The 18,503-nt window shown below is 39.5% G+C and overlaps 1 protein-coding gene across 2 annotated transcripts in view; it reads left to right on the top strand.

Annotated features, from left to right (window-relative positions):
* Positions 1-18,503, top strand: part of SV2C (synaptic vesicle glycoprotein 2C) — a 269,947-nt gene that overhangs the window by 31,633 nt on the left and 219,811 nt on the right. For both annotated transcript variants that reach the window (XM_050795667.1, XM_050795666.1), the window contains exon 2: positions 15,446-16,121. In XM_050795667.1, the coding sequence (XP_050651624.1) occupies positions 15,542-16,121 (580 nt within the window). In that variant the 5' untranslated portion in view covers positions 15,446-15,541. The remainder of the gene's footprint in view (positions 1-15,445; positions 16,122-18,503) is intronic.

Raw genomic sequence — 18,503 nt, 5'->3', positions numbered from 1 at the left:
GAGAGAAGTCTCATGAGTCACTGAATTGAAGTAATTGTGCTGAGGCATGCATTTGATCACAGAGGCTGCAAGGTTGGTGTGCAGAAGTGAGTTCTGGGCACAGGAGCCAGCCTAGCAGCCCGTCGGCACCAGCCTCACAATAGCTCTGTTGTTCTCTATTTGTCTCCTTATGGACCTTTTATCAAGAAATTAGAAACTGAATTCTGAAACCAGGATGGGATGAAACATATCAGAAAGCTGATGCAGTGTTGCCTGCTTGCCACAATGGTGCGAAGAACATGAGTGTTGGGAGTTCCCCAGGGCTCAGCAGCTGAGAGAGAATAAGATTCAAAGCCAGAAGTCTTAGACACGGGTTCACATTTGCTAGAACCGGCTCTGTGTGACTCTGGGCCAGTCCCATGCATCTCTCCATCTCAATTTTTTTTCTGTAAGATCCACCCTAGGTACTTATGAGGATCAAGTGAGACAAAACATGTGAAATTACTTTATAAGTGTAAATGTGCGATGCAGATGATACCCCATGAATGCATAACCTTGAAAATCCAAGGGCTGGGAGTTGAATATTGCCTATATTAGAATCTCTGTGTTATACACCAAGTGAGGAACCTTTTTTGGGGGGAGAGGTGGGGAGGGATTCTAAAAGATCCTCTAAATGGAAGCAGAGTCTATCAGATCTGTCTGCTCTGCTTTGGGAGTTAGACCTGTCTGTCTTTTTTTTTTTTTTTTTGAGACGGAGTCTTTTTTTAATGCGCTTTGAATGGTAAGTTTCTTCACTAACTCTTTCTTTCTTTTATATCTAGACCTGTCTGTCTTAAGGAATCACGTATGGTTTTCTTATGACTAAAGCAAAGGTGGTTATTAATGATGAATATTTTTAAATAATTCATGTGAATTATATGAGAGAAATTGAGAGAGGGTAAAGTAAGGCACCTTTCCAGCGAGGAAATGTATTTTGTCCTTCTCCCTCCACCCTGAATATTTTCAGCAGTGTATTTCCATTTAGAGAGTGACCTATGGGACTGTTATAATTAGATTCCATTGCTGCCAATGGAGACTGGAAGACAAAGGCAGGCGTCTTTCTCCAGACCGTACTGGCCATGGCAGAAACAGTTCACTACTTAGTGATAGCATCAAGCTAATTTGCTTCCCTGGGATTAGACCAGGAAATATCAAAGTCAATTTGCTTTCTCAGTATTATACTGAGAGGCTGTGGCATTTCTCCTGTTCCTGCATTGTGTGAGTCATGTTTGTTAGCAAGAGAAGTCCTTGGTCTTTCTTGAAACTTCTCCTGTTGGCAACACCAGAAAAATGTTGTCACCCCTGATGTGTGTCATCCCTGGTTTCCGGACACTTGTCCTGGGAATGCTTGTTCTGTAACATGCTTTGCCAATAAAGTGCTTTCAGGTCAGATAAATTTCCTTTCTTAAAAGGTCACAATCCATATTTGCATATCAAAGGCTCTCAGAAGGCCTGCAAAAAAGTTTTAACTTTGCTTAACTTAGTGTTTTATTCAGTCATTTGTTTAATGAATATTTTAGAATGTGTCAGGCATTCTGCTAGGTATTAGAATTTAACTAATAACGAAACAGGAAAAGTCCTTTTCTCATGAAGTTTATGATTGGCAGAGAAAGTCAGGCAATGAACAAATACAAAATATGTCGTATGTTGTCAGATGGTGAGAGATGATAAGAAAAATGGCATAAAGGGTCAGGGCACGGCGATGCGAGGCACTGGCACTCTTAGGTGGTGTGGTCGAAGGTTCTATGTAGAGGTGACATTTAAAAGGACACCAAAAGCAAGTGCAGGAGGGAGGCCAGCCTCTATTCTCTGGGGAAGATCACTGCAACCCAGGAGAACAGCAGTTGCAAAGGTCTGGAAGCAGGAAGTGTTTGGCCTCTCAGAGGCCAGTCTGGCTGGCAAGACCAGAGAGGAGGCAGGCGAGGCCTTGTGGGACCGAGGGGATGGGGAGGAGGCCCCTGAAGGTTTTCAGTAGGGGAGTGAGGTTTCCTGCCACACCTTTGGTGAGGTTTTTTTTTAGATGCTCTGTGGAAAAGGGACTCTGAGGGTCAATGGTAGAATAAGGAATGCCAAGAGGGAGGTCCTTGTAGTGTTCAGGTGACATGTGATGGTGGCTTAGACCAGGTAATGAGTAGTGGAAGTGGTGAGAAAGTGACAAGTGTTTCCTCAACATATTTGACCATTAACCTTCTTTTTTAGGAAGACTTTAAAATTATTTCCCAGAATGAATTTTGGAAAATACTGTTGTATATTATCAGATGTCAATCATATATTTCTGTCAGTCACGAAAGTGCCTTTATACCTTCTTCCATGGCGCTAATTTATAGTGGATAACAATGTCAGGGAGATAAGACACCAAAAAGCTAAAGGAAGAAATTTTAAATTTTAAGTTTAGCAAATAAGGCCAAGGTTGAGTTACACTACTGGCCCAGAGATATGACAGTTGAAGAAGGCATTGGAATCTGTTTTTGTTTTTATTTTTGTTTGCTAACACAGGTATAGGTTTGCAAAAGCCTCAGTAAATGTTTGTGTTTTTAAAAAATTTCAACATATCCCTATACGCATAGAATTCTTAGTATGTCTTTTAATAAGCAAGCCCTTAATCAGTGAATACCTCTACTTGTCTACCTTTTGCCTGGCCAACTCAGTTTAGACCTCACTCCATAATATTGTAATACCACGTGCCAGCACGTTGCTCTTATCGCATCATAATATAATTGTCTGTTTGTTTGCTAGGTGGTCCTACTAAATGGAAGATATCTTGCTGGTAAGGGTCTGTGCCTTTAGTTCCTGTATGTATAGCATGTAAGGATGGTCTACACCCTTCTGTGGAGCAGGTGCAAAGTAGCTGTGTGAAGAATGAGTAAATGAATGAATATCCAGGATTGCCTTGGCTATGAAGAATATGAGATGAGCTAAAACATGGTCCCTTCCCTTAGGCAGTTGTAGTCTGATTGGGTGGATGGATGAATTCTGACTTCCCTTGTGACTGTTGCTTTGGAGGCCAGATCAGTTCTCAAACATTGGTGGAATATTCAGTAGTCCACCTGGTAGGATTTAAGCCAAGAAGTCCTTGTCCCCCAATATCTAACTTATAAACCCAACTACTGAGCTTGAAATTCCACAATTTACCCATTTTCTTGGACTAAGGAATTAAGAGAGAAATACCTCAGGGAAAGGAGAAGTACTGTAGGAATTCCTTAGCCATTTATTTATATGTTGGATGTGAATTAGTTTAGCAACTCTCTCCCAGTGACAATAAAGAGAAGGTTTTATTGGAAAAAAGAGGAGAGAACGCCCATTCTCAGCGGCTACCTAGATCTCTTATGCTACTCTTTCTAATGCACAGATTTGTACTTTCCTCCCCACAATCTCACACACACACACACACACACACACACACACACACACACCCCAGGCTTGTGGCAGCAGGGCCCTGCCTTGAATGGCATTTTCTCAGCACACATCTCTTATGTACCAACAGAACCCTGGGCAGAACACCACATGCTAAGTAAATGAATGCTCCAGTTTTCATGCTTTGCAGATGACTCTGTGGGGACTTGTGCACCACTGAAACATCTTGGTCTCAAAGCTGTGCTCCCATTTAGCTATGGAGCACTGGGGGAGGTGTTCAGTAAGTCCCTGATGCCTCCCTTCTAGAGGCCACAAGCAAGGGAAACAATGAGTACAGCATCCCTCCCCATCCCCCATCACCACGGGAATAATGCCCTGGGAGTGGATTTTATCATGGTGTTCAGGAGGTGCTGAGTAAACAAAGACAGCTGCTTTTTATAGCCACCGCCCTAAGAACCTTGCAAAATGAAATATTTACTAAGTAAAGCACAAAATAGAAAGAGAAAATAAAACGTTTCTAGCCAGTAGAGGGAGAACAGTGCAAGCTCTGGGGGCTCTGTTTCCTCCTCTTGTTGACATCTGTGGGAGTTTCCTGAGGTCCAGGAAGATGTGTTTTGCTGTTATCAATGTAATAAGAATGAGGCTGACTTGATCAATCTGGCTATGCTTTTAAATTGCATTAAAACTCTGCAAGTATGTTAATCACATTGCCCTGATTCCCTCAGAAAAGACAGGCAGACAAGTAGACATTCTTCTTTGAGCTTTCTTTTGCGGGCTAAACCCCAGGGTGTGTAGCTCAGCAACAGCTGTAAACACTGGGGGTGAGCCTTTTCTGAAATAGCATGCTGTGGCTTCATGACTCCCAGCCTGTGCTTGCAGGCTAGGGAAAGGCATGACCAACTTAGGTTTAACAATCATGTTTCCTTTCAAAATAGGAAATTGCCGGTATTATCACTGCTGACTCATAAATTATAAATTATATTCTTTTATTCTTCTTTAAATTCAAGTAAACTAGCATTTACCGAAGGGTACTACGTACCATGATTTGCCTTTTGATGTTATTTCATCTCAACAACAGCACTGTTATTTCCCATTTTACACTAATGTCACAAAGCTAGTAAGTGGTAAAGGCAGTATGGGAGCCCAAGTGTGTGTCTGACTCATAAACAAGCTCACTGTTTATGTCTATTAAATTAGGTCATTTTAATATGTCTAGGACACCTGTTTACTCAAGGGATGTTGTAGAGTTTCTGTATAAATATAGGAACAATTGCGCATTGGTCCCACTGAGGTAGTATCTGGATGGCGTGACTGCTTTTAGTTTTCCATCTTTGAGTCTGAGTAATTGCTTGACACCAGTATTTGGCTCTATAGCCAAGTTTTAAATATGCAATACAGGAATATCTAATTTATAGATTTTCTTTTTCTTCTACTTTTAGTGATAGGCATACAGGGGAAAGAGAAACTAGTCTTATTTTGTAATAGCTCTGGTGAGAGATTGAGTGAGTGTGGAGGTGAAGAAGGGTTGTTGATCATAGATACTTATCAAGCATCTACCAGGTACAATGAAGAGCTGGATTTTTCTCTTTGACTGCTCTGTCTGCACTGTGGAACTCTCCCTCTGACTGTCCTCCTCCTTCCTCAAACCTGTCTTTAATGACATTTAATAAATGCTACCTATTTTCAAAGATGTCACGCTCATTATAAGGTGATTGTAATCAGAATAAAAAGGATAACAAATGTGAAAGAGCAAGGCTAATGAGATTTAATAAAAGAAAAGGAGGCATTGCCAATATCTAGGTAAATAGGATTTTAAAAGAACTCCTTGTTTGATGCTCCACTAGGGTACATTCTTCTAGATCTTGTCACCTCCCCCTACTCTAAACCCATCTTTCTTAGAGAACCCAAGGCCCTTACTGTAGCTCTCAAAAGTCCCGGGTGATATGTCCCAGCCACTTCCCTTGACCCCCTCTCCCTGGCTCTACTCAGCCAGTTGGCCTCATTGCCATTCTCTGCCTGAGCCCCTTTGCTCTTGCTGTCTTCCATGTCTGGAAATCTCTGAGCCTCTGGGTAGCAGCATGGCCCATGTCCTAGCCTTAATCGGGCTTCTCTTTAAATTTCCTCTGCTCAGAGTCTCCTACCTTGGCTGCTCTTCCTAGAAGAGCAGCACCTCCCGCACTCTCTAACCCTGCACCATTCAATAGAGTAGCTGCTAGCCATGTGTGGTCATTTAAATTTAAATTATCATATTTTTATTGGACAGTCAGATACAGAATTTCCACCATTGTGAATGTTCTATGCGACAGAGCTGCTCTAACTCCTTTCCCTGCCTTGTTTTTATTTGTGGCACTCACCACTACATGGAGTTACATTTCTTTGTTTTGCTATCTGTCTTGCTTCAAGAAAGCAAGCTTCCTACAATCAGGGACTTCGTGTGTTTTGTTCAGTCTCTGACTTTTAGCTCCCAGAAGAGTTCCCACCGCATCACAGGTGCAGAATACATACTTCCTGAATGAGTGATTGGATCTTTTAAACCCAGGAAAGGAAAGCAGAATTGTTGAGGGAAGTCCTCCTCCCACTTCTGCTCTTCCCAGTTCCCACTGCCTTCCCTAAGCCTTGCTTTCTGGGAAGGAATTCAGGTCCTGGCTTTGTTTCTCTTTGAGTTTCCCTTACATAAGTTCCAGTGAAAGAGGCATAACTGACCACATTGACTTTGAGTAGTCATTATCACATTCACAGATGGTCCCTTTCAAGTCTGGTGGTGCCTGTTTAATGCAGGGAAAACCATCTGCCAGAATGTCTTTGGCCATTGGATGGAAGAGAATGTCTCACTGTTACTTAAGAGCAGGAATTGTGTACAACAGTGTGGTAGCTGATTATGCTTCATAATACAGGTTGTTTTGATGCCCCTTGGGCATCTGGTTTCCCCCAAAGAGCTATGAGATCCTGGTAACTACTTAGGGATAGGAATCCAGGAGTATTGCACTCCTCCTGGGCTCAAATGAAGACACTCTGGGTGCGCTTGCCAGCTCTTCTTGAAAGTTGCTCCTGTACATACTTTACCCGAGATGGGTCCAGGTCTACAGAAGGATATGGAGAGGAAAAGTGAGCTAGGACTGTCAGCATGGTTCAGAGCCTTGTCTTTCTGAATTATCCTCAAGCAAGTCTGACCCTTATTTGTAGTGTATCCACTCTGTTCCACAAATGGAATTCAGTGAGTTGCTCCCCATGAATCCTGATGTTTTACTGCAGGAGACAGCACATTTCCTGACCCACCCAATGGATCTGGCAGAAACTAGTTTGTGGCCAATTATATATCATGGTTTTGAGAAAACTATATGCAAATATAAAATGAATTTTAAAATGTTTAAATATATATTTTCTATATATAGGTATGTATCTTGTTCATTAAATAACTGGCACTGTAAGAAGAAAGCATCTAAACTTCACCGAGTTACATAAAAGAAAGCTTGAATAATAGATGCCTTTCTAAATGAGATGACTCTTTCAGTTCTGCAATTAACTTATAAACTTAGCAAAATCCTAATGAAATGTTTCTTTGAAAAGTAGCTAAGCAATTCTAAAGTTTATGTGGAGGAAAAGGTGGATGAGAATAATCAATAAATACTTGCAGAAGATGAAGCATGAAGGATATATGCACTGAGATTAAAACATGTAACGAAGTGATAAAAATTAAAGCTAAATGGTATAAAGGCAACAGAAGAATAAAAAACTGAACAGATACTAATAAATATAGGAATTTTTTCTCTTATAAAACAAGCATTTTAGTAACTATTTCGGGATATTCGGTTTTTTTTTTTTAAATCCCTTCCTCATATAACAAAAAAGTTCCAGAACAAAACATTAAACAATAAAAGTTAATTAGAACAAATATAGATGGATGTTTTGGAAGTTCAGGAGGGCCTTGATAAACTTACAACAAAGCAGAAAACATGAACAAAGAAACCTTTAAATAGACTATATAAAAATTGTTTAATAGCTTTTCACAGTGAAAAACACTGTACATAAGGCCATCTGAGAAACAGTTTACAACATATATGACCAAAGACTTTATATCCTTCCTATATGAAGGGCTCTTAAAATTCAACAAGAAAAGGATCTTGTATTAATTTCCTGTGGCTGCCTAACAATTTACCACAAACTGGATGACTTAAAATATAGAAATTTATTATCTCTCAGTTCTGGAGGTGAGTCCCAAACTAAGATGTGAGCAGAGCTGCACTCTCTCTAAGAAGACTCCCTCCTTGCTCTTCTACCTTCTGGGGACTCCAGGTGCTCCTTGGCCTGTGGCTGTGTAACTCTAATTTCTGTCTCCATCTTCATATGGCCTTCTCCTTTTGTCTCTGTGTCTTCTCTCTTCTGTCTAAGAATGCTTGTCATTGGATTTAGGGCCCACCTGAATAATCTAGGATGATAATCACGATCCTTAACATATTTACATCTTTTTCCATATAAGGTCACATTCACAGGTTCTGGAGGTTTTAAATTATTACTTTCCCCCAATTTTATTGTGATAAAATAACATCACATAAAATTTACCACTTAACCATTTTTAAGTGTACAGGTAGTGCTATTGAATGTGTTCATAATGTGCAACCAACACTACCATTCATCTCCATCACTCTTTTCATCTTGTAAAACTGAAACTCCCTATCCACTAAATGAAAACTCCCCATTCCCCACTTCTCCCAGACCCTGGCAACCACCATTCTATATCCTGTCTCTATTATTTTGACTGGTCTAAGGATCTCATAATAGAATCATACAGTATTTGTCTTTTTTGTGGCTGGCTTATTTCATTTAGCATAATAGCCTCAAGATTCATCTATATTACAGCATGTTTCAGAATTTCCTTCCTTTTAAGGCTGAATAATATTCCCTTGTCTGTGTCCACCACATTTTGCCTATCCATTCATCGGTCAATGGGCCAGTGGGTTGCTTCCTGGCCACTGTGAATAACACTATTAGGATCATAGATGTATAAATATCTTCTCTAGAATCTGCTCTCCATTCTTTTGTGTCTATACCCAGAAGTGGAATTGCTAGATCATATGGTAATTCTATTTTTATGTTTTTAGGAGCTACCACACTATTTTTCACAGAGGCTGTACCATTTTATATTCCCACCAACGGTGCACAGTGGTTCCACATCCTTGCCAACACTTGTTATTTTGTTTGTTTGATTTTTGCTAGTAGCCATCCAAATTGGTATGCGTTGGTCCAGTTCTTTTTAAAATAAGCCTGCTTTGGTTTTGTAATCAGAAAGAAAGATTCTGTACTAAATTGAATTCAAGTATTTCTTCAAAGAAGGATACTGCCCACTTTGACTCACTTGAGGATATTTCTGGGACCTTCACAAAAGTTTATATATGCAAACAGATTTATCATTTGTGTGAGCCCTTTAGATTTCACTAATCTGGGGTTTGTAGAGATTTGGACAACTGCTGAGGTCAAGTTTACCCTGGTTTATGAGACCTATTCTTCACAGAGCAAATTAACTGTGTCAAAATTGCATTAAAATGAATGTTATTATACTTAAAATTAAACTTTCCAGACTCTTTGAATGACTTATTACTTTAAAAATACACAGATATGCTAAATACTTTCTATTTTTATAGCAAGTCTATTTAAAAATCATAAGCAATTACATCTGGAAAACTTAGTTTCAGTTTTTGATACATTTAAAAGAAATACTGTATTTTATTTTAGAAATATTATTTTAATGTAGATTTTCTGCCTTTTATCCTGCTTGCTTTGATTAATTCTAATTAGTGTTATGGTATTTTACAATAGAGACGTTAGAATTTAAAGGATTTTAATGTTCATCTTAATACAGTATTTCCATAAAGTGTATAATGAGAACTGCTTACTGGTGTCATGTTGAGGGTGGGGAATTCTGTTATTAGGAAAGTTTGGAAATAATTGGGTAACAAATTTAAGCAAGGTTCTTTATAATAGGCTTTGTACTGTAACCCTCCTACTTGTACTCCACATGAAGTAAGTGTGAGACAGAAACTTCCAAAATGTATATGACCATACAACTTTGTCCTCTCAGAGCGCCTTATAGGACCACATGTTGCAGATTGCACCTTGGGGAACTTCTGATCCAAACAAATTGCCTGGTAAAGAAAGTGGAGAAACTAAGAGTTGGGCCCTTATGGTGCTTGAGTCCTAATTTAATAATATTGCTTTAAGGCCAGATGCAGTGGCTCACACCTGTAATCCCAGCACTTTGGGAGGCTGAGGTAGGAGGGCTGCTTGAGCACAGGAGTTCTAGATCAGCCTGGGAAACATAAAAAGACTTCATCTCTACAAAAAATAAAACATTACCCTGGCATGGTGGTGCACACCTGTAGTCCCAGTTACTCGGGAGGCTGAGGTGGGAGGACCGCTTGAGCCTGGGAAGTTGAGGCTGCAGTGAGTCATGACCATACCACTACACTCCAGCCTGGGTGGGAGAGTGAGGCTCTGTCTCAAAAAACAAACAAACAAAATACCCAATAACATTACTTTATGCTGTTTTATTTTACTGCTTTCAGGAAAGCTTCCTGCTTTCAGGAAAGTTACACTTTTATAGGGAAGGCCATCACATATATTGATGAGCATAATGGAAAACGTGATTGAATGACAGGAGGAAACCAGCTACACTTAGCTTGCAAGATGTGATTGGGCTAAGCAATAAAGAAAGAAATTCATTTCATGGAAGAGGTGATTTTTGAACTGCACCTTAAAGAATGAGAATGTATGCATACAGGTAGTTTAGAGGGTTGGAGGGCAAGAGGTGCCTTTAAATAATAAACACTTAACGTCAGAGATTTGGACAGTCTGGGATGATGGGTCAGTTTCTATTTCTTCATCTCAAAGATGTGCTCAGTGGAAAGCTTCATGGAAAGCTCCCCCCTCAACCCCACCCCACTCCAGAAGGAGTCCTGTGTAGCCCAGCATGCCTGACTTGGGAGGGAGGTGTGGCATCAGGAATAAAATTGGATGCAGTTGTCCAGTCAGCTGGCAAGTAGTTTGCGATTTGTCTTCTGTGTCGAATATCTCCTTTAGATCCAAGCTTAAGAGAGGAAGAGGGATGTTATGAGCCCCTCTGCCCAATCCCAGCACACTACGTATCTGCAAGTACTTTAGAAGAGCCCGAGTCTACTGGCATGGGGGCTGCCTTCTACACACCTATGCTGTTTCAGATCCCTATTTCCATCACAGGCTCCCATTTCCATGAAAATGTAGCAGATGTAGTAGGTATGTGGTTGGGCTCTGGCGTAGTATTGCATAGGGTCGCATTATTCCCGGGCAGGTTTCAATTTTCTTATCTGTGAAGTAGGGATTTTAAAAGTACCTACCCCATACAATGTTTGTGAGCATTATTGTGTGATAATGCATCTGAAGTGAGTGGCACATGGCTGACATAATAACAGATTAGCCATTATTATTGCTATCATTACTCTATCAGCGCACAATGGCTTTAAATCTGCATAAATACGGTTGTTAGAAGAATGGACTCTCCTAGCATCCAGAAGATTCTAGAACATTTGGGGGAGGAGGAGCTATCCAAGATCTTTAGATTGATGGTGGTGATGAGGAGTAAAGCAAAGGAAAGACTGCATGTGTGGGCGGTGTGGGGAAACACCAAGAGAAACACCTGTGTGGGGGGGTTGTGTAGGGTGGCAACTTGTGTAGGAAAGTTTTGAAATAGTATATAGTGGTATTGAATATGTGTGTTTATCATGAACCATCAAAGGAGCAAAAAAAAAAAAAAAACAACTGTGTTTTACCAGAGTAATGCTTATGTGTATATTCTTTGTATTTTACGTATTTGTGCAAAATATCATGCACAATGATCGTGCATGTCATTGACTATATCAGATTCACTTTGCTGTGAACATTGTTTGGTTTAACAGCCACTTCTATAAAGGCTGTTTTTAATCGGCTATGTATCCTGCAGCTTAGCATGATGAGTAGGGGATCTAAACAGATATTTATCAAGGCTTATTACAGGAGATACTGTTAATGCCCTGGGTCCCTGGACCCCTTTTATCATCCTGTGCTCTCCTCACCTGGCTTCAGTGTGCCTTTGCTTTCCTTGGCCAGCACCTGTGGCTCTTCAGAGGACTGCCCTCAGGCTACTGGAACTGCCTTGCCTTTTGGTGCAGAGAACAGGAAGCTCCTACATTTCATCATTGCCCCCAGGAGCCCTCAGCCAATAGTTGGCATGGGGTTATGAAAACTCAGCACCTTTGCCTGAGTGGGGAAAACTTCCTAGGCATAATTTGTACTCCAGAGTTCCTCCTGAAGCTTGCTCCAAGGTACAATACCTAAAATTGCAGCCCTGCTTCCATCGCCCTCTCCCCACCCTGCTCCCTGACTCCCTTACTCTTTAATAATAAGTGATTTGCAGCTGACTCCTTATGGCTAGGTCTGTTCCTGGGGAAACTGAATTGAAACCACTGAATATGTGTCAGATTCTGTCCTAAAACTGGTGTAAACAACTCATTTAATCCTCACAACACTGGAAGGTGGTCATTATTACCCTTATTTCGTGGAGAAGGAAACTGACTTGAGTAAGCATCATGTACTTAATCAGAGGCTGTTAGAGTTTCATTGCTTTGCCTACTTTCCTGCTGTCCTGGCCCACTGATGTCTTATTTAACAGGGTTACATTATCTTTTGAAGTACAGCCACCATCCTAGGGTAGTTTATTGGAACAAATAAGACCACATTTTAAAATTATTACCCATATAAAGCTCATCACTGATTAAAGGCCTCACAGCAATTCTCTTTACTTCAGGATGTAAAAGACAATTTAGAGAAGCACGTATAAAACCATTCTAGTGTAGGAAAAAAAGTTACTGAAATACTGAAATGACTAGGAAGAAGGCCACCTCATTTAATAAGACCTCAGTGAGACCACTGTGTGAGGCAGATGAACATAAGGGGTAAGTAAGGCTTTGGGGTCAGACACATCTGAGCTTGAGTCCAGCATCTCCTCTAACAAGCTTTGTGACTTTGGGCTATTTAATCTCTCTAAGCCTTAATTTTTTCATCTGTAAAATGGAGGACTATAATATCTATTTTGTAGGATTGAAGTAAAGATTAAATAAGAGAATAAAAGGATGTACAGGAAGTTTTTAGCACAATGCCTCACACATAGTAAGCACCAAATCAAGGTGCTTTGTTTTGTTTTTCATTGAAACAAAGTCCGACACATATTATGTGGTGAAACTCCGTAATTTATTCGAGAAATAAAAGTAAACATGGATGATACTATAAACAGCTGCTCGTGGACCTACTTATAGGCCACACCTGGTGTGTAAGCCCCACCCTTGAGAATTGCTGCTTTAATTCAAGCATGACCTTCCCATGTAGATATTAATCTGCCATTTTCCTGGCAATATCTGGAATGAGCCAAGCTTTTTCCTTTTTTCCATTTACCAGAGGGAGATAATAGCCATAGAATTATAACTCTGCCCCTGAATCATCTGCCCCCAGCCAATCATCCTGCACATATTCCAAGATGGCTTTCTAAAGAAAGTACAAACTTGGGGTTTGGGTTTAACTCTGTATTTTGAAATCATTGTAGATTCACATGTAGTTGTAAGGAATAATTCAGAGAGACCCCTATACCCTTCACCAGCTTACCCCAAAGGCGATATCTGCAAACATCTCATTTTGTATAGCATTTTTGAATAAGTGTTCATATTTCCCGTCTATGAAAGAGCAAAGAAAAATCTTCTTTGCTTTAGTAAGACTACAAACTAAAGAACAAGCCTCTTCCCTCAAGAAACTTACTTGAGCTTCAACTTGGGGGATGAGAAATCTCGAGAGACAAAAAAAGAACCTATATGTGCACATTGCTTTGTTCTGTCCCAGAATTAAAACAAAGATTTCTGTAAGAATTTTTTCAAAATTGGAATATTTAATTGTAAAATTTTTATTTTATTTTATTTCTCATTGCTCAAGTGCTTAGATTACTTAGGGGGTTAGAATTGTCCACTTTTCCAGTCATAACCATGACATTGAAGATATCATACCTCTTGCCTCTTACAGAGGTGGCTCCTATACAAGGACCTCTTTAGGGATGAAAGCCCTGTAAAGCATGTGGTAAGGATACCTGTGGCTGAGGACAAAAGCAAAAAAGCCATACGCAGTCAGTTGATGTACAATTTCTTAGAAACAGCTATGGCAGAAGCTTTCCATTATGAAAGGCACTGGGGTGGTGCCGTAGGGTTGTTCAGACTCTGCTATCAATGAAGCGGTCTTTGGAGCTCACTTAATGGTGTTTCTGGGGCTGATTGTGTACAGGAAGCAGCTGATGTGTAGTGTCTGATGTGATCATCCGTTTGATGGATAGGATGGCAGTTTATTTTATTTATAGTGAGAAATATTCTGATTGTCTGTTAATTTTTAAAGTAGGGAATGTCTCTCAATTCCATCATTGTCCTCCCTGCCCCTTTTCCCTGACTTCTTGAGTTTCTGAGCATCCCATCCTCAGCCTCCTTTGTTACGACCTTTCCATTTTTTCTTACTGTTCTCATGGATTCTCCCATCACTCTCTTCCTCCCTTTCTTTTCCTCTCAGTTTTTTTTTTTTAAAAAGGGAAGACAAACAGAAAAATCGTTTATTAAAACATTTGGTTGTAAACCTTGCAATCATATGTTTATTTTAATTTCATTTTATCATCTTCCAAAACACAGGTCTGTGAGAGTCATACTCCTGTTTTGCCTACTGGGCATTTGTAGGTATTCAGTGGGAATGAAGCAAGGTCCATTTATAAACAAACATCTGTTTGTCTTTATTGCTGGGTTTGATTGTGGCATTTGGATGAGTAGTTAAATGTATGTTAGTAATAGCCACTTTAAATATTTTAAACTAGGTACAAAATGAAAAAGTAGAAATGGCGATTATATAAATCAATGTTTGGAATGCTGCCGTAGCTTAAGGCTTGGGGAGTTAATGATGGGGGAGAAAGACTTTTTTAACCTCCGTATCATCTGTGTACAAGGATGAACCTGACGATGACTCACATGAGCCACCAGAAGAGGCAGCTGAGTGGACAAATGGAATACAAGTTACCAAGAGGTCAGCCTGAATTTAAGGAACCAAGGCATGAGGGGGCTATCAGTGAAAAAGAAAACCAAATAACAGGTCATGGAAGGTCCAGACTTTACTACCAAAACAGCAGCTAACCAGAGTGGCAGTTGGAGGAGGTGGGAGGGAGGGAGAGAGAGAGTGTGTGTGTTTGTACTGGGTATCCAGAGATGAAGAAAATAGAAGTGGGGTTGTGGAGGAACATGGCGTGGAGCTTACCTGTCCCTGATGGCCTGGGGGTAGTTTCTGAAAGGGCAGACTCCTCCCACCAAATAAGCCATATGTTCTAATTCAATATCAAATGCATCTGTAAAATCATTTGATGAACTGTGACGATCCCATGGATATGACACTATTCTAGGGGAGTATACTCCTTGTCTGTTTGGGGTGCCATGTGAGTCTCTGTTAAAATTTGTTGGAAGGAAATACAATGTTAAGAAGGGGGGAAATCCAATTTTACAAACATAGCTATAGTTTGATAGTAATTGTATATGGGGCTGCTTGCTTTTCAATGTGAGGAAATAGGCCCAGTAGGATTCTTCTAATATTCTGGTTTTGCCTTTGCAATATTTGTTTGTGTCTGTGAGCAATACTGTTTTTCTCAATCAAGGTATATGCTTATAGCAATTTCAAATGTGTTCGGTGTACTTTTAAAGATGCAGAATGCTCTGTTTTATTCTCAGGGGAATTCCTGTGTACTGTTACCCTGGGGATAGAATTCCTTAAAACAAAACAATAATGATAGCAGCAAAAACCCTAAATACTCCAAGTGACGTTCACACTTAAGCAGAGAAGCAGCATAGGGTGTACATGTGTATACAGTGAGATCAAAAAAAAAAAAAAAAGGAAAAACTAATTTTGTGTTGTAGTTTGTGGGGCAATGAAAAGAGGCCAAGAAATAGATGGAAGAAAAATATATGGAAAGGAATAATGAATATCTCCTTTGTTTCTTCTTTCGCAGTTCTGTTTTGAACCCAAAGTGGATGATGCCGTCAGAGCGGAACCACTGAGGCTGTGAAAAATTCCCATCTTCTCTTTGGCCATCAGTCGAGAAAAGATGGAAGACTCTTACAAGGATAGGACTTCACTGATGAAGGGTGCCAAGGACATTGCCAGAGAGGTGAAGAAACAGACAGTAAAGAAGGTGAATCAAGCCGTGGACCGAGCCCAGGATGAATACACCCAGAGGTCTTACAGTCGGTTCCAAGATGAAGAAGACGATGATGATTACTACCCGGCTGGAGAAACCTATAATGGGGAGGCCAACGATGATGAAGGCTCAAGTGAAGCCACTGAGGGCCATGATGAAGATGATGAGATCTATGAGGGGGAGTATCAGGGCATCCCCAGTATGAACCAAGCAAAGGACGGCATCGTGTCAGTGGGGCAGCCCAAGGGCGATGAGTACAAGGACCGGCAGGAACTGGAATCAGAAAGAAGAGCTGACGAGGAAGAGCTAGCTCAGCAGTATGAGCTGATAATCCAAGAATGCGGTCATGGTCGTTTTCAATGGGCCCTTTTCTTCGTCCTGGGCATGGCTCTTATGGCAGATGGTGTAGAGGTGTTTGTCGTTGGCTTCGTGTTACCCAGTGCTGAGACAGACCTCTGCATCCCAAATTCAGGATCTGGATGGCTAGGTGAGTGTGTGGTATCTGTGAGACCAACTCTGAAACTGGCTTATTTGTTAAGCACAGTTATTAGCATAGAGAATAAATGCTTTTCATCTAGAGCACTGCATTTTTTTCTAACAAATTTTTTTATTACAAAAAATTTTAAGCATACAAAAGAATCAAAATAATTGTATAGTGAACACCTGTGTATACCTACCACCTAGGTTCTATAGTTAACATTTACTATATTTTCTTTATCATCCATCCATCAACCCAATTGATTTTTATGCATTTCAAAGTAAGTTATAGTATGTTTTAACTTATATTTTTGTCATAGTTGCATTGATTTCTCCTTTATTAAATTCCAAAGCTACTCTCTTGGAAGTTAGTAATGCTGTTATATTTAACACTTTTCTAAATACAGAGATTAGTTCTGTAAAACTCTGACAAATGTGATTTCAAATGTCAAATTTTATGTGTAATACAGTAGTTTATTTTAGGAACTTGATAACTTTAATTTTTTCTATTATCTATGTGTATGTTTGCTTAGATTTTCAACTAGCCTTATTCGTATAATTTTCTATAGGTGATTTTTAAATCTTTTTCAAGGTGTGTAACTTTGTGTCCAAACTAGAAAAACTTCTTTATATTACTTTAAATCATATAAGTATTTAAGTGTGTGTGTTAATAATATAACCTCTCTATAAAATATCTATACAGCAGATTTGATTTTTGTTTTGAAGTTACCATGCACTCAGGTTTATATTTTTACAAAACACTCTCTGAGTTTGTGCAAGGGAAAATAAGTAGGCAAGAAGCAAGCACGCAGTGAAATATCCTCCCAGCAGTTTAAGGATCCACAGCAAACACTTGGTATATAAAATCAGGAGGATTTCCAAACTATTTTTGCAAATCCTGCCTCAGAAAACACGTTTATGTGCATATTAAATCTTTATGTGTTTCAGAGTCTGTGAAAGAAAGTAAGAATACTTTGTATCTACATTTCCAAGGGACTTCTTTAAATCTTCAAAAACAAAAGTATACAATTCTTTTTGTGGAAACCTAGTAACTTTATTAAGTAATGTTGTTGTCATTGATGCTGAGAAATTTTCTGAGTGATTAAAATTAAATGCCATATCCTAACTTGCTCTATGACAACACAAGAGAGATAATCATGAATGAGAAAACGATATACATCTTTTTATTCGTTTAACACTTGTTTCTTTTATATGACCCACTCCTAGTATTCGTTTCTTTATGCTTAGCTAAAAGAAATGGATCCATGAAAGTAGATTGTGTAGGTTAAAGGGGTGGGAGTCAGGAGCATATTTTGCATATTTTGCTGGTACACTCATTTGTGTGTTCCACTATCAAATGCAGACATCACCACGCTTCAGAGGAGGGTCCTTGGTCATTCATCAAATTGATCATCTCAGCAGATTGATTTTGTATCTAGCACTGTATTGCATTTTTGTTTTTTTTCTTTTGGTGAGCAAGTGTATACAACTGTAAGCCTAGACATCAAAATATGTATTGAGATTTTGCTAAAGAAATATATCAGCAGAATGTGTAAAGAAGATAGACCCTTAGAAATATACCCACATAAATATTTAATAATTGCCAGCTTAAATTTAGAATAAAAATATTTTAATATTATGATCCTACCGTTTATACTGGAAATACTGCAGAAAAATCTAAGCCCAATTTGCCCTGTGCCTTTATCTTCCTGGTGCTGTGTGAAAGCACAGTATGACATATGGTTCTCTTATCAAACCATCCTCCAAACCCAGAAACCCTGGTGATGTTACCTACCCCCGGGTGGCATTTAGAAGTGTAGATAATGCTGCAGAACAATTGGAGCACAGATATTCTCATCTGCCCATAAATGTTGCCTGCTTTAGTGAATTAAAAATGTGTCCCCAGGAGTGTATAGTTTCACTCAGTGTTGTGAGTCCCCAACAGGAGCATTTTAATGCTTTCATAACTGTGCCTTCCAGACTTGCATTTCAATTATTTTGCCATTGTGTTTTCACTCATAATTGCATTCTAACAGAGTCTTTCTAGACAAGCATTTAAATTGTTTTGCCATTTCCATTTCATCAAATAATAGCTTTGTAATATAATTACCACACCAAGTCATAGCAATAGGATCAAAATGCAAGAAAGCAGGATGCATGACCCATGTTTGGTGGCATTTTGAGGATATAGATTTGCAAAATAATTTCTCATTTGCTACTAAGCATTGTGTCATTTTCCTCAAGGAAGACCAGGAACAAAAATATAACCCAATTTATGTTTTAATTATTTGGGAGATTGAGCCTCTCTTTGTGTTTGCTAAAAGATTGACTTAAAGGTATCTAAGGGCAGCCAGTGCGTGTATATCTGTGTGTGTGGTCTGTGTGTATATAT

Source organism: Macaca thibetana, chromosome 6, assembly GCF_024542745.1.
Source record: "Macaca thibetana thibetana isolate TM-01 chromosome 6, ASM2454274v1, whole genome shotgun sequence".
Lineage (NCBI taxonomy): Eukaryota > Metazoa > Chordata > Mammalia > Primates > Cercopithecidae > Macaca > Macaca thibetana.
This window is presented reverse-complemented; position numbering and strand designations above follow the sequence as displayed.